General features: G+C 43.6%; 1 protein-coding gene across 9 annotated transcripts in view; it reads right to left on the bottom strand.

Moving 5' to 3' along the window:
- Positions 1 to 14,369, bottom strand: part of LRCH3 (leucine rich repeats and calponin homology domain containing 3) — a 311,841-nt gene that overhangs the window by 171,539 nt on the left and 125,933 nt on the right. For all 9 annotated transcript variants that reach the window (XR_011199321.1, XR_011199322.1, XM_069212842.1 and 6 more), the window contains exons 8-10: positions 10,565 to 10,685; positions 8,091 to 8,233; positions 1,079 to 1,155 (exon numbers count right to left, since the gene is read on the bottom strand). Coding sequence is in view for 7 of the 9 variants with exons in the window: in XM_069212842.1 (XP_069068943.1) it covers positions 1,079 to 1,155; positions 8,091 to 8,233; positions 10,565 to 10,685 (341 nt within the window). In the remaining 2 variants the exon portion in view is untranslated. The remainder of the gene's footprint in view (positions 1 to 1,078; positions 1,156 to 8,090; positions 8,234 to 10,564; positions 10,686 to 14,369) is intronic.

The following is a 14,369-nucleotide window of genomic DNA, read 5'->3' as shown; positions in this document are numbered from 1 at the left end:
ATGGAGGTGCATTTGTGTAGAAGCAAAGAACTGTAGAATGCTACGTATGAAGTTTAAAAGGCCAGACGACAATTGCACTGTCAAGCAAGATGTAAAAGTCCATTTAGGTTAATGACTGCGCGCGCGCACGCACGCCTCTGAACGTTCAACCTCAGGCAGCTTGAAAAATAAACAAAAGGATCACTGCTGTGTGGACGTCAAGCACTTTTTTGTGGCAGCACATAGCTTCCCCCCAATCAAAACATGAAATCCTGACTTCCAACATGTGGGAGGAGCCAAAGACCCTCTTTGGAGATGTGCACACAATTGTCTGGCAACAGCTCCACTGTCAAACCAGAGGATAAAACTTTCATATGAGCGGCTCCAAAGCCATCCAAACCTGAGTAAGGCTATGTGGAGTATTGTATACAATGCTGTCTCCCAGCAGACAACTGAAGTGGTCTATAGCGAGAACGCAAACAATGGTTCTCTTCAAGGCATGCGCTAACTGCTGAAGTGTGGCAGTGAAAGACAGAGCACTGTCAGTCTTTGAGGGAAAGACTGACAAGGGGCGGGAGGTAGCACCCCTTTCACTTATTCTAGTGCCAGAAGCACATTCATGGCATCACTGTGAACTGCACTTTTAACCAACTTATAACAATGTTTTATTCTTTATAGAAATTGCAGCACTGAATGAACAGTGTATGACCAAGTATTAATTGCTTTCTCATGCTGTGCCACAGTTTAGTATTCCCACCGCACCTTTTTGACTGTATGATCTTGCTACCACTGCAGCAGCAAATGTCCGGAACTTGCAAATTCCATTCAAGTGTAATAGTATTGGCCGACCAACAGCGGTGGTAAACCGCACCAACACAAAAAACTGCAAATACCACCACTGGATGCCCCGGGACGTAAAAGCATCACCCTTCTGCAATTTGAGGTGCTTTTTAAATGTCGAAAATACATACATTAAAAAACATATATGCATGGGGAGAATTGAGAACCTAAAGTGTGACAGGTTAGGAAGACTTCTAGATATCAACTTGGTGTGTGCGGTCTATTGGAAAAAATTTACATCATCCAATTGGTAACCAACCTGCTTTGATTTAAGCATCGCCTCGTCTCGTCTGTTCTTTGGTACTCCCTGATGGGTGTTGGCTTGACCGGTGACCCCTGCAACAAAGGAATTACATTTTTCATATTGTACAGAGAATATATATTCAGTGTAGCAAAGGGATGATCAATGTCTCATTACTCTGAATATGGCCAACGAGACTCAGTGCAGAATGCTGATCAGTTCAAAATTCACATCATGGTCTATTTAAGAAATGATGATAAATCACCTTGTAAGGAATATAAATATAACAAGATCTGCTATGTGTAGCCAACCCCAAAGCTCCACGGCACCCTGGAAATGTCATGCTGCCACTTCAGAAGAACCTAATACAATCTGTCATTAAAGGAAGTCTACTGTAGACACAGCAGCCAAGAAACGCAGACGTTGAACTATGTGATAAGGTCACTCAGGCACTGGACACAACCTGCTGCCAAAAACCTACTGTAAAGAAATGGCTCCCTGTTGCAGTTACCCCCCACTTTTTGCCTGATACTGATGCTGACTTGACTGAGAAGTGTGCTGGGACCCTGCTAACCAGGCCCCAGCACCAGTGTTCTTTCACCTAAAATGTACCATTGTTTCCACAATTGGCACAACCCTGGCACCCAGATAAGTCCCTTGTAACTGGTACCCCTGGTACCAAGGGCCCTGATGCCAGGGAAGGTCTCTAAGGGCTGCAGCATGTCTTATGCCACCCTAGGGACCCCTCACTCAGCCCAGACACACTGCTTGCCAGCTTGTGTGTGCTGATGGGGAGAAAATGACTAAGTCGACATGGCACTCCCCTCAGGGTGCGATGCCAACCGCACACTGCCTGGGGCATAGGTAAGTCACCCCTCTAGCAAGCCTTACAGCCCTAAGGCAGGGTGCACTATACCACAGGTGAGGGCATAGGTGCATGAGCACTATGCCCCTACAGTGTCTATGCAAGACCTTAGACATTGTAAGTGCAGGGTAGCCATAAGAGTATATGGTCTGGGAGTCTGTCAAACACGAACTCCACAGCTCCATAATGGCTACACTGAATACTGGGAAGTTTGGTATCAAACTTCTCAGAATAATAAACCCACACTGATGCCAGTGTTGGATTTATTAAAAAATGCACACAGAGGGCATCTTAGAGATATCCCCTGTATTTTACCCAATTGTTCAGTGCAGGACTGACTGGTCTGTGCCAGCCTGCTGCTGAGAGACAAGTTTCTGACCCCATGTGGTGAGGGCCTTTGTGCTCTCTGAGGACAGAAACAAAAGCCTGCTGTGGGTGGAGGTGCTTCACACCTCCCCCCTGCAGGAACTGTAACACCTAGCATTGAGCCTCAAAGGCTCAGGCTTCGTGTTACAATGCCCCAGGGCACTCCAGCTAGTGGAGATGCCCGCCCCCTGGACACAGCCCCCACTTTTGGCGGCAAGTCCAGGAGAGCTAATGAGAAAAACAAGGAGTCACCACTGGCCAGTCAGGACAGCCCCTAAGGTGTCCTGAGCTGAGGTGACTCTGACTTTTAGAAATCCTCCATCTTGCAGATGGAGGATTCTCCCAATAGGATTAGGGATGTGCCCCCCTCCCCTAAGGGAGGAGGCACAAAGAGGGTGTAGCCAACCTCAGGGCTAGTAGCCATTAGCTACTAACCCCCCAGACCTAAACACACCCCTAAATTCAGTATTTAGGGGCTCCCCAGAACCTAGGAACTCAGATTCCTGCAACCTAAGAAGAAAAGGACTGCTAAGCTGAAAAACCCTGCAGAGAAGACGGAGACATTAACTGCTTTGGCCCCAGCTCTACCGGCCTGTCTCCCCACTTCTAAAGACACTGCTCCAGCGACGCTTTCCCCAGGACCAGCGACCTCTGAATCCTCAGAGGACTGCCCTGCTCTAAAAGGACCAAGAAACTCCTGAGAACAGCGGCCCTGTTCACCCAAGACTGCAACTTTGTTTCCAAAGAAGCAACTTAAAGACAACTGCATTTCCCGCCAGAAGCGTGAGACTTGCAACTCTGCACCCGACGCCCCCGGCCCGACTTGTGGAGAAACAACAATTCAGGGAGGACTCCCCGGCGACTCCGAGACTGTGAGTAACCAAAGTTGTCCCCCCTGAGCCCCCACAGCGACACCTGCAGAGGGAATCCCGAGGCTCCCCCTGACCGCGACTACCTGATTCCCAGATCCCGACGCCTGGCAAAGACCCTGCACCCGCAGCCCCCAGGACCTGAAAGATCGGAACTCCAGTGCAGGAGTGACCCCCAGGAGGCTCTCTCCCTTGCCCAGGTGGTGGCTACCACGAGGAGCCCCCCCTTGCCTGCATCGCTGAAGAGACCCCTTGGTCCTAAAGTACTTACCTGCAATACTTTTCATGCAAAGTATTACATGTAGAATTTGAACCTGTGGTTCTTAAAATAAACTAAGAAAATATATTTTTCTATACAAAAACCTATTGGCCTGGAATTGTCTCTGAGTGTGTGTTCCTCATTTATTGCCTGTGTGTATGTACAACAAATGCTTAACACTACTCCTTTGATAAGCCTACTGCTCGACCACACTACCACAAAATAGAGCATTAGTATTATCTCTTTTTGCCACTATCTTACCTCTAAGGGGAACCCTTGGACTCTGTGCATACTATTCCTTACATTGAAATAGTGCATACAGAGCCAACTTCCTACACCTACACATTAGTTCAGACACAATCCTTTAATTTTACATAAAGCTCATTACTAATTGAGAAATTGTGATTGACTAAAGAGGACACCTGTCTCACTAAACACAACCTATAGTTGTGTACTCTTGGACAGGTTTGTGGTTGTTTTAAAGCAGGATTCGTTTACTTCGGTATTTCCTCTTGAGTGCCCTCAGTGAAATATTGAATAAGCCTGTATAAAATAACCATAGAAAAAAATCAATGATTAATTTAAAAACATAGCTGCATAGACAGCTGCCTAAATGTGTCAACCCTATACTGTAATAAACATTCAGTCACACAATAGCCTACAACTTAGAGATTTTATTTACAATTCTTAAACTTTTAAATATGACAGTTATTTCGCCTTTGTCTCCTTGCTGTGATAGGCCAGTAACATTCTCACATAGCGCACAACCCGAACACATGTTTCTTGATGCTAGACTGTAGAGACCCTTGTGTCTCAATTTACATAGTCGAAAACATGGAACAACCATTTTTTTTTTAAACTATCTGCAGAAAGACCCTGCCTCCCTTCCTAGACCCGCAGTCTCCTTTCATTTTTTTTCTCTTGTTCTTTTCATTTTAGTCAAAATCGCTCTTTATATTTACTGCTTCCTAGTTGTATGCTCTTGAGTGCTCATGTTATAGCTTGGTCTTATTGTTAGGTCCTCCCTCTCTTACTCGGATTGTCTTTCTGCCTCCCGCATGCATGGTGATGAGTGCTGGAAAGGGCCATGTGGAGCAGAACCTTCTTTACAGAACAGCCAGTTTTGAAATGGCGATCGTAGGCCTGTCAATATCAGAGCCGAAGGCCCCATCCCATCTCCACCGACACGGCTACGTGCCCACCTTGGGCAGACAGAACCTGTGGAGAAGCACACACCTGGATTCTCAGGACTGGTCACCTGTACTGTCAACAAATGGCGGTTAAAGAAGTGCTCCCCTCATCTTGAAAAGTGCTTCCAACTCTGCCCCTGCAGCTCCTCTATGAAGCTGCTGTACCAGCTGAGGGCAGCCGGGATTGGTTTCAGACGCGTTGGGTGCATCACCCGTTCATCCTAATAGGGACCCCGGTGATGCACACCGAGAACAGTTCTGTTTCATGTCACTGGGGAAGCCATATTCGTGTGTTATCCAACTAATTTAAAGGATTGAAGAATACACTGGGTTTAAAATAAAATAAAAAATCCAAGCCTGGAAATGGTATTCACAAGGAATAGTTGGCAATGCTGTGCAGAACAAAACGTGCATACTAAACTGAGAGGAAACACTCATTTAAACCAAACACCATTGCCTGCTGGCACGCTACCAAAGTGTAAAAGCGTGTGCATCCAACCCACTGATAAGAACTTAAAGGCCACAATTCAACAAGAAGCACCTTGTATAAAGTAAAAAGCATTTAAATACAAGTTCACTGACAGGACAAACAGTGTAATATGTGAATGTAACAGACAACATATGCCACTGGATTTATTTTCTAAAGTCACAGGTGTTACCACCAATTCTGTCAGTGTAATTCATACATGCCCCTGCGGAATCTATAGCTTGCTTTCACTGTCTAAGTGGAATGGTGCTGTGGTGTCCTTCAGTAGCAATTCGGCACCTACTAAAAGTCTGCATTGTGAAAATCTTGCCTGAGTCTACTTAAAGAAACTTTGATGTTGAAAACAATGTGCCATTTCATTTGTTTTAAACCAAAATGAAGCATGATCTCGAAGTATGCTAGTTAAAAGTGCTGTGCTAGCAGAAAGAGAGAATGTAGAGGTGGGGTGTATTGGGCCTCAAGGAGCAGTGCTCTGGCGGATTTAAATAATTTGTTGCAAAGGAAAGTTAATAATTTATGGCAGTGAAAGTGCAGCAGAATACAGCAGATAGAATGTTACAAACCCAGGAGCCCTTTGGTAGACTGCGACTGGCTGCAGGAGTAATCCCGGAAGTGGTACAGCTGGCTTCCTGCTCATTACACGTTTAGTTGTCCATCAGACAAAATAGACAAAAACACTCCTTGTCCGGGTCAGAAATCTACAGGTCTTGTGCAATATAAATCCTACATCCCAGCAATATTATAGGCATCTAAGGAGTAAAACTCAAATCAGTGCCCAAAGGCATCTTGAAATCAAGAAATTCCCATCCCAAAAGTCATTCCATCAATTAAATAGGTACCAAAATAAATCAGCTTTTAGTAGGCAATGAATTCTACCCCTTTGTGTTACTGAAACATGGCTTTCCTACGTAGAAGGTCCTACCTTCAAAGTGATGGCTCTAATGAATGATGAGGGTAAATGCATCATCTTCAAATGAGATGGCTTTGAGGGAGATGAGGGAGTCAGTGAGATTTCCAAGATCTGGGGTTTTAAAGGATAACCACTGTGCAGTGTGAGGAGAAGCGGTGAGCCAAAGTGGAGAAGCAGGCTTGGTGTGGTTTAAGTGGTATAGGATAGTGTGTATAATTTCACTCGAAAAGAAGTTTATGGACTGTAAGATTTTTTCAATTAGGGAAGGAATAGTTTTGCAGATTGAAGAATGTTCTTATTTCAAATGCTGTGTGATTCACCATCTTGTGGATGGGTGCATAATTATCCGCATTTTCTTGTCTCTCTTTTGGACAACGACCAGTGGGTGGGTAGTGACATTCCACATGACACCAGAAGAAAGCCCCCAATGCCGCAGTACATGGGCCCTTATATTTACTTTTTTACCTCTGTTGATCTTCTCTTCTTCAGGGTTACCTATATGTATAGGTTACCAGTCTGATTACTTTGTGGTTAACCAATCCCTTTCATTGGAGAGGTGTGCAGGTAGTATGTGAATACAGGAAATTCTTCTAGCTGCAAAACTATTGGCACAGATAAGTAACCTTTTCCTTTTGCAAAATAAACATAACATTTTTTTACCTGTAGGTGTAGTTTTGCAGCTTGAAGATTTTTCTGGATTCACATGATGTGCATTATTCCGCCAACTGTTAATATAAACCAGGGCACACCAAAAAGGTAGTCCAGCAAAGTTCATCCAAGTGGAGAGTAAATGAAAATCTAAAGTCATGTAGTTAGTGGAGATAGAATTTATTCCTATCAAAAGAGTCCCATTTGCTGCTACAGCCGACACGTGTTTCGTCACATTAACTTCATCAAGGCTAGTATGGAAAGGATCGTTCAAAAAACGGGGGTGACGTCCAATAGTACAGGACGATATGCGTTTTCGCAGTCCAAGTAAATAACGGTGTTTTTTAGCCATATGGGGCCAGTAACGTCTGTACTGATGAGCTAAAGATATCAAAGTGGTTATATGATATGTGGATTATAAGAAATAGCCATGGTAATCCTTGTTAGAGAGTTACCGTGCTGAGAAGCGTTGGTGTGGTCGTATAACCACTTTGATATCTGAATTTGAATCATGCAATGCTTTTACCTTCCTTCCCATATCCTTTGGGGGGTAGGGGAAGGGGGGGCGGGGGGAGATTTAGAGAGAGAGAGAGAGAACGATAGAGAGAGATGTGGATGTAGAGGTAGCTGTTTATCAGTTTCCATTTATTTCTCTGTACCTTTTTACAGGGGGCTCCAACAGCCCAGTTATTTTTTACACCAGATTACATTCTAATTAATTTAAAGAAAATATTTCTGAGAAGTATAGACACATTATTGTTGAATGACTTCTATTGATAAGTTGTTAAATACCAAATACAGACATATTCTAGTGTTACTATCAATCACACCCCATTAATGAGACATCAAGAAGCACGTCTGCATTGGCTTAAAGTTACCCATGGAATCGCCAATCTGAAGTAGACAATAAGTTTGCTGCCGCAAGTCTTATTCTCATAACTGCTCAGAAAGTGAAGGTTGTTATTGCTACCGCCTAGGAAATAATTTGTGAAAAAGATTTGATAGACATCTTTTTGTTAATCTTTGCTAAACTGGCATATTAGTGTAAGGTGGGTGCCTAAGACTTTGCAGAATTAAATCTCTGTTCTACTTTTAAATTGCTCCTTTTCCTGTTTGTATGCCAACTGTGGAATAGTTATAGGATTGGAGGTAACTGCTAATTAACTGAGCCAAAACATTAATATTTAATTTCAACTCTGGCAACACTTTCAGAAATTATCGTATGCTCTTCCAGTTGCAGGTGTGACCATGTAATAATGTTAAATAGGCCTCTTTTGCAATCCTTTCACTTGCAAACCGGATTCCCTTACCTACTCCTTTAGTGGTCTTATACAAAGCAGCATAATGGACCACGCATAGAATAATATGTTATTTTGGAATAAAAGGGATGAACACCACTTCTAAAATGGAAAAACTAGTGAAGACCAAGGTCATACCTCATGGGATATCTGTCGCCGCTCAATGTATGCCATAAACTTGGAGCTCAGGCTGTACCCTTTGGAGTGTCTTGAGTCCTCGTCTTCGTCCTCTTCCGTGGCACAGCTATCGATGTAATCAATCTGTTCAAGATCATGCTCCACTGAAGGAAAGATTGAATGAGGCATTAGACATGCATAAAAAAAAAACTCTCATACTTAGAAAATGCCATATACAGAAGCAGTAACAATGTGTGAGCCAATAGGACACTGGTGAAGGGCACCTCAGCTGTAAGCTTATTTGTAGTAAATAGTAAGGAGTCGATTAGCACAAGAGACAAACTGAATTACACCATGGATCATCAGAAAGAGGTTATCACACAAAGCACTGGTACCCATAGTTATCAACCTTCGGAGGGTGGAAGACACTTCCCGGTATGATCAGCAAGAAGTATACACACACTCACATCTATCCACCCACACACCCAACACACATAGATAGGGCTTGACACACTGAGCAATATTACCAACTGAAATTGCAGGTACACAAAGGTCACAAACCACAAGTCACATTGAAGAAACTGTTTGGTTATGATGTTTTGCTCTTTCCCGGAGGGTTTCTTGGGGAAGGTAGTTCTTTGTTTTTAAGGCTGTTGTTTATTAAAGTGAAGATGAGCATAATCCTCCCCTCCGTATCCTTAATAAAATTGAAACTTTAAGTTACAAAAGCTAGGAAATGTTACATTTAGGGCCATATGTACAAACACTTTTTCCCATAGACACAGAATGGGTAAAAACCTTTGCTACATCTGGCCCTTAATTCCTTACGTAAGCCCAAATCCGCTACATGCTTTGATTCAACTTTAAGGTAAGTACCCCATGGGATAAAAAAATAATGGTAACCATTAAAACAAATATATTCTCCAACAATATCATTTGAACAAAGTCCACCACCAAATCAGATGCTCTCCAGAGAGTCATTGCAGAAAGAGAAATCCATGTAATAGAACATGTTTTTTAAATATAAACTAATAACAAATACCCATAGTTTTGTTTAGGTCCCATGTGGTTGTGGATATAAATTATTCCCAGAAAGTTTCATTATGTATGATGTATATAAAAGCACCCCTCCAGCGTATTACTTTCAGACACATGGGGGCCTATTCTCAAAAGCCACTCTGGACCACAAAGTAGTACCATAAATCTCCAGCCAGAGATCTCCACCTCTCCTATCTTTTCTCTACATAGATCTGTACCCCAATGGTGGAGTGGGATAGATTTTATCATAAAATGTGGCCGGATGAAGGGGAAAAGGATGTACCCAGTTTGAAAAGTACGTGTTTTGAGTTTGTATATGGTGCACTTTTTGCATCCATATTAACAAAGGTCGCAAAGCAGACTAGTTCCACAGGATGTGCTTATCTATCCACTGCAACAAATTATGACAACCAGGGCAAAACTCAAACAATATTCCTTGACTCCCACGCCCTCCAAAACATCTTAGCTGGTGGACATTATAGATTCTTAAGATTGTCAAAAGTAAAAGAAAGATTCTCATTTGACTCAGTCATATGAGAACTGAGACATTCAACTTGAAAGCATCCAATCATCGATTAACACTGAGGTGTTGAGATCGGTCCACTAGTCGTAGATTTTCTGCATGTGTCTTTCGTGACTGACTTGACGGCAGAAAAACAAATAATGTACACAGAATGTTGATCTGTGGGACTTTAATAAAAGCTATGTGGGAGGTTCATCATGGACACGTGCTTGGTGACAGAACAAGATGCACTCTTCTAATAAACTGCTTAAGAAATAATGCATGCAAAGCATGTGAACCACGTTTTTCATATAGCAAAATAAAACTAGGAAGATGTTTCCTTTGAATTACTGCATAAATTCCTCTAAAGCACCATCAACACTTTCTACAGTTCCTAAATAAAGACAATCAAATGTAACAAAATTTGCTAGTACATTTCATCAAATTAGAAGCAAGCTAAATATGTCTCACAATTAACTATGTGCAACAAATGCAGAGCATTTACCAATGAGCTAGATCCCTTTCTTCAACATATTTCTAAATTTACAGTAGAAGATCGTCATAATATCTTCAAAAGTACATCTGAAATTACTAGACTTCAGGGAAGCAAAATGGACCAACTGACTGAACTAAAGGGACTACTATATTTTCCTCTCTGACTCTGCATTCAGCCACACATGTCCATTGTTTTAAAGTCTGAGATCTTGATCTTTTTATTTTTTATTTTTTTATAATCAAATTTTTATTGTTTTGAAAAGGTACAAATAAGGAAAACAAATAACTAGCAAAACTTGATCTCTTTCACACCGGTTGGACAATATATTCTGGTCTGACATTTCAATGTTTCAAACATCTGTAAGAAGTCACTTCGTCACAGTTTGCCAGGATAGAAACAAGGTAAGAATAGATCTTGATCTTTTTATCAGCAAGCAACATGCTACTGCTGGGAGTTTACCTGCCCCATTGGTGAGGTGCACACTCCCTCGGATATCCAGGTACTGGCTCTCTCGCCGTAGTCTCTGATCTTTTGCAGCTTCTGCAACCCGCTGGGGAAGGTCTGAGAATTCATCTGTAGGCTTTAAAGAGGAGAGAACGTGTTTACCTTTAACAGAAGCCAAGTGGCTTGACAAACAACTGGATTGTAATACAGGCCAGCTGAAAATCAAATGTTGCAATTGATCAAAATATAGGGAGCAGGCTCTCAGACCGGCTCTGTCTTCTGCTCAAAGTAGCATTCCACAAAATGTCCATGCTCAAAGAGTTTCTCAGTTTAAAATGCAGTCTGAAGGTTTTAAAGACAAGACTCGAAAGCAGTTTTTGTTAAAGAAAGGAATCTTGACACTGTCGGTCAAAGGATGCAGCGGAATGATGAGAGAAGATTGTTTAGGCTTTATGAATATCTTGTCCTTTTATATGAAGGAAATCTCTGGTACACAATAAACAGGCTGTTTATTCAACTCGGACTGTATAAACGGGAACAACTCCACCATCTTTCAAGTGTTACATTAATCCATTACAGGTTATTGCTTGCATAAGGATGAGAAGGGCTTACGAAATCTGAACATCAACATTACCACAATTCATGAACACTTAAAAAAACATAACCCATTGTAACTAATAAAACAAAATTAGGGATGATACTGTGAATTAAAGAAAGCCGACCCTTTCCCTTCTTGGAAGTGCTGCCTTGTCCAATATGATCAATCCCATAATTTCTATATATTTATACTGCGTCCAGAGTTCTACTTCAAAACGCTGCATGTGTATTAAAGAGGTTTCTTTGAGGAACAAAAACCTTGCGTATATCACTACTTAAGCCAGTCTTTGTATGAGCAAGAGATTTAATTACACCCATTGGTGGGCCTATCAGTAAAGTGCATTATTTGTTGATGAAAAGATAACTTGAAATCTACCAAATTCACCAACTAGCGTGATTAAGACTTAAGTATTGGAGACAATATTGTTGGGATGGGAGGGAGACTAACAAGGAAAACCCTTCTAAAGGTCAGAACTCTGCTCAGGGAGGTCCCAAGAATACAAGTACATAAGAACAGGATGCAACTGACATATCCAAATCTGGGTACTTTGAGAAGGATGAGAGATAAAATCATTTGATGTATTTCATGTGGACTTTGATGTGTACCGATCTAACCTTTAAAAGGACTTCCTGGTCTGTAAGGTATCATTTAAAGATATATAAATTAAAATAAATGGGCTTGGGGGGTGGGGGACAGAGTGTGTGTGTGTGTGTGTTGCAATTTGTTTTTGTTCGAAGAAGTCCTTTCGAGTCACAAGGCAATTCGCATGGGCACCAACTCCATTGTTCGATTGCTTTTTGCACATAGGTATGGAGAGATAAGTAGCGAGAAAACGGTGACTAGGAAATTGGTGTGTGAGTAATAGATGTTAATATTACAGACATGCAACAAGACACTGACCACGGGTGAAATGCGTGGGCACAAGTGAATCTAAATCACTCCAAGCTACAAACAGAAGGTTACAGGGTAAGTAAAAAGTTCCATTTATTACATGTTCTGCATAGACTAAGGCAGTATATTTTGTGGTAGTGTGGTCGAGCAGTAGGCTTATCCAAGGAGTAGTGTTAAGCATTTGTTGTACATACACATAGACAATAAATGAGGTACACACACTCAGAGACAAATCCAGTCAATAGGTTTTGTTATAGAAAAATATCTTTTCTTAGTTTATTTTAAGAACCACAGGTTCAAATTTAACATGTAATATCTTGTTTGAAAGGTATTGCAGGTAAGTACATTAGGAACTTTGAATCATTTCAATTGCATGTATACTTTTCAAGTTATTCACAAATAGCTATTTCAAAAGTGGACACTTAGTGCAATTTTCACAGTTCCTGGGGGAGGTAAGTTTTTGTTAGTTTTACCAGGTAAGTACGACACTTACAGGGTTCAGTTCTTGGTCCAAGGTAGCCCACCGTTGGGGGTTCAGAGCAACCCCAAAGTTACCACACCAGCAGCTCAGGGCCGGTCAGGTGCAGAGTTCAAAGTGGTGCCCAAAACGCATAGGCTTCAATGGAGAGAAGGGGGTGCCCCGGTTCCAGTCTGCCAGCAGGTAAGTACCCGCGTCTTCGGAGGGCAGACCAGGGGGGTTTTGTAGGGCACCGGGGGGGACACAAGTCCACACAGAAATTTCACCCTCAGCGGCGCGGGGGCGGCCGGGTGCAGTGTTAGAACAAGCGTCGGGTTCGCAATGGAAGTCAATGAGAGATCAAGGGATCTCTTCAGCGCTGCAGGCAGGCAAGGGGGGGCTTCCTCGGGGAAACCTCCACTTGGGCAAGGGAGAGGGACTCCTGGGGGTCACTTCTGCAGTGAAAGTCCGGTCCTTCAGGTCCTGGGGGCTGCGGGTGCAGGGTCTTTTCCAGGCGTCGGGACTTAGGTTTCAGAGAGTCGCGGTCAGGGGAAGCCTCGGGATTCCCTCTGCAGGCGGCGCTGTGGGGGCTCAGGGGGGACAGGTTGTGGTACTCACAGTCGTAGAGTAGTCCGGGGGTCCTCCCTGAGGGGTTGGTTCTCCACCAGCCGAGTCGGGGTCGCCGGGTGCAGTGTTGCAAGTCTCACGCTTCTTGCGGGGAGATTGCAGGGTTCTTTAAAGCTGCTTCTTTGGATAAAGTTGCAGTCTTTTTGGAGCAGGTCCGCTGTCCTCGGGAGTTTCTTGTCGTCGTCGAAGCAGGGCAGTCCTCAGAGGATTCAGAGGTCGCTGGTCCCTTTGGAAGGCGTCGCTGGAGCAGAGTTCTTTGGAAGGCAGGAGACAGGCCGGTGAGTTTCTGGAGCCAAGGCAGTTGTTGTCTTCTGGTCTTCCTCTGCAGGGGTTTTCAGCTAGGCAGTCCTTCTTCTTGTTGTTGCAGGAATCTAAATCTTTAGGTTCAGGGAAGCCCTTAAATACTAAATTTAAGGGCGTGTTTAGGTCTGGGGGGTTAGTAGCCAATGGCTACTAGCCCTGAGGGTGGGTACACCCTCTTTGTGCCTCCTCCCAAGGGGAGGGGGTCACATCCCTAATCCTATTGGGGGAATCCTCCATCTGCAAGATGGAGGATTTCTAAAAGTTAGAGTCACCTCAGCTCAGGACACCTTAGGGGCTGTCCTGACTGGCCAGTGACTCCTCCTTGTTATTCTCATTATTTTCTCCGGCCTTGCCGCCAAAAGAGGGGGCCGGGGCCGGAGGGGGCGGGCAACTCCACTAGCTGGAGTGTCCTGCGGTGCTGTGACAAAGGGGTGAGCCTTTGAGGCTCACCGCCAGGTGTTACAGCTCCTGCCTGGGGGAGGTGTTAGCATCTCCACCCAGTGCAGGCTTTGTTACTGGCCTCAGAGTGACAAAGGCACTCTCCCCATGAGGCCAGCAACATGTCTCTAGTGTGGCAGGCTGCTGGAACCAGTCAGCCTACACAGATAGTCGGTTAAGTTTCAGGGGGCACCCCTAAGGTGCCCTCTGTGGTGTATTTTACAATAAAATGTACACTGGCATCAGTGTGCATTTATTGTGCTGAGAAGTTTGATACCAAACTTCCCAGTTTTCAGTGTAGCCATTATGGTGCTGTGGAGTTCGTGTAAAACAGACTCCCAGACCATATACTCTTATGGCTACCCTGCACTTACAATGTCTAAGGTTTTGCTTAGACACTGTAGGGGTACAGTGCTCATGCACTGGTACCCTCACCTATGGTATAGTGCACCCTGCCTTGGGGCTGTAAGGCCTGCTAGAGGGGTGTCTTACCTATACTGCATAGG

Source organism: Pleurodeles waltl, chromosome 11, assembly GCF_031143425.1.
Source record: "Pleurodeles waltl isolate 20211129_DDA chromosome 11, aPleWal1.hap1.20221129, whole genome shotgun sequence".
In the NCBI taxonomy this organism is placed as follows: Eukaryota; Metazoa; Chordata; class Amphibia; order Caudata; family Salamandridae; genus Pleurodeles; species Pleurodeles waltl.
The sequence above is the reverse complement of the archived record's forward strand: the minus strand, read 5'-3'. Positions and strand labels throughout refer to the sequence as shown.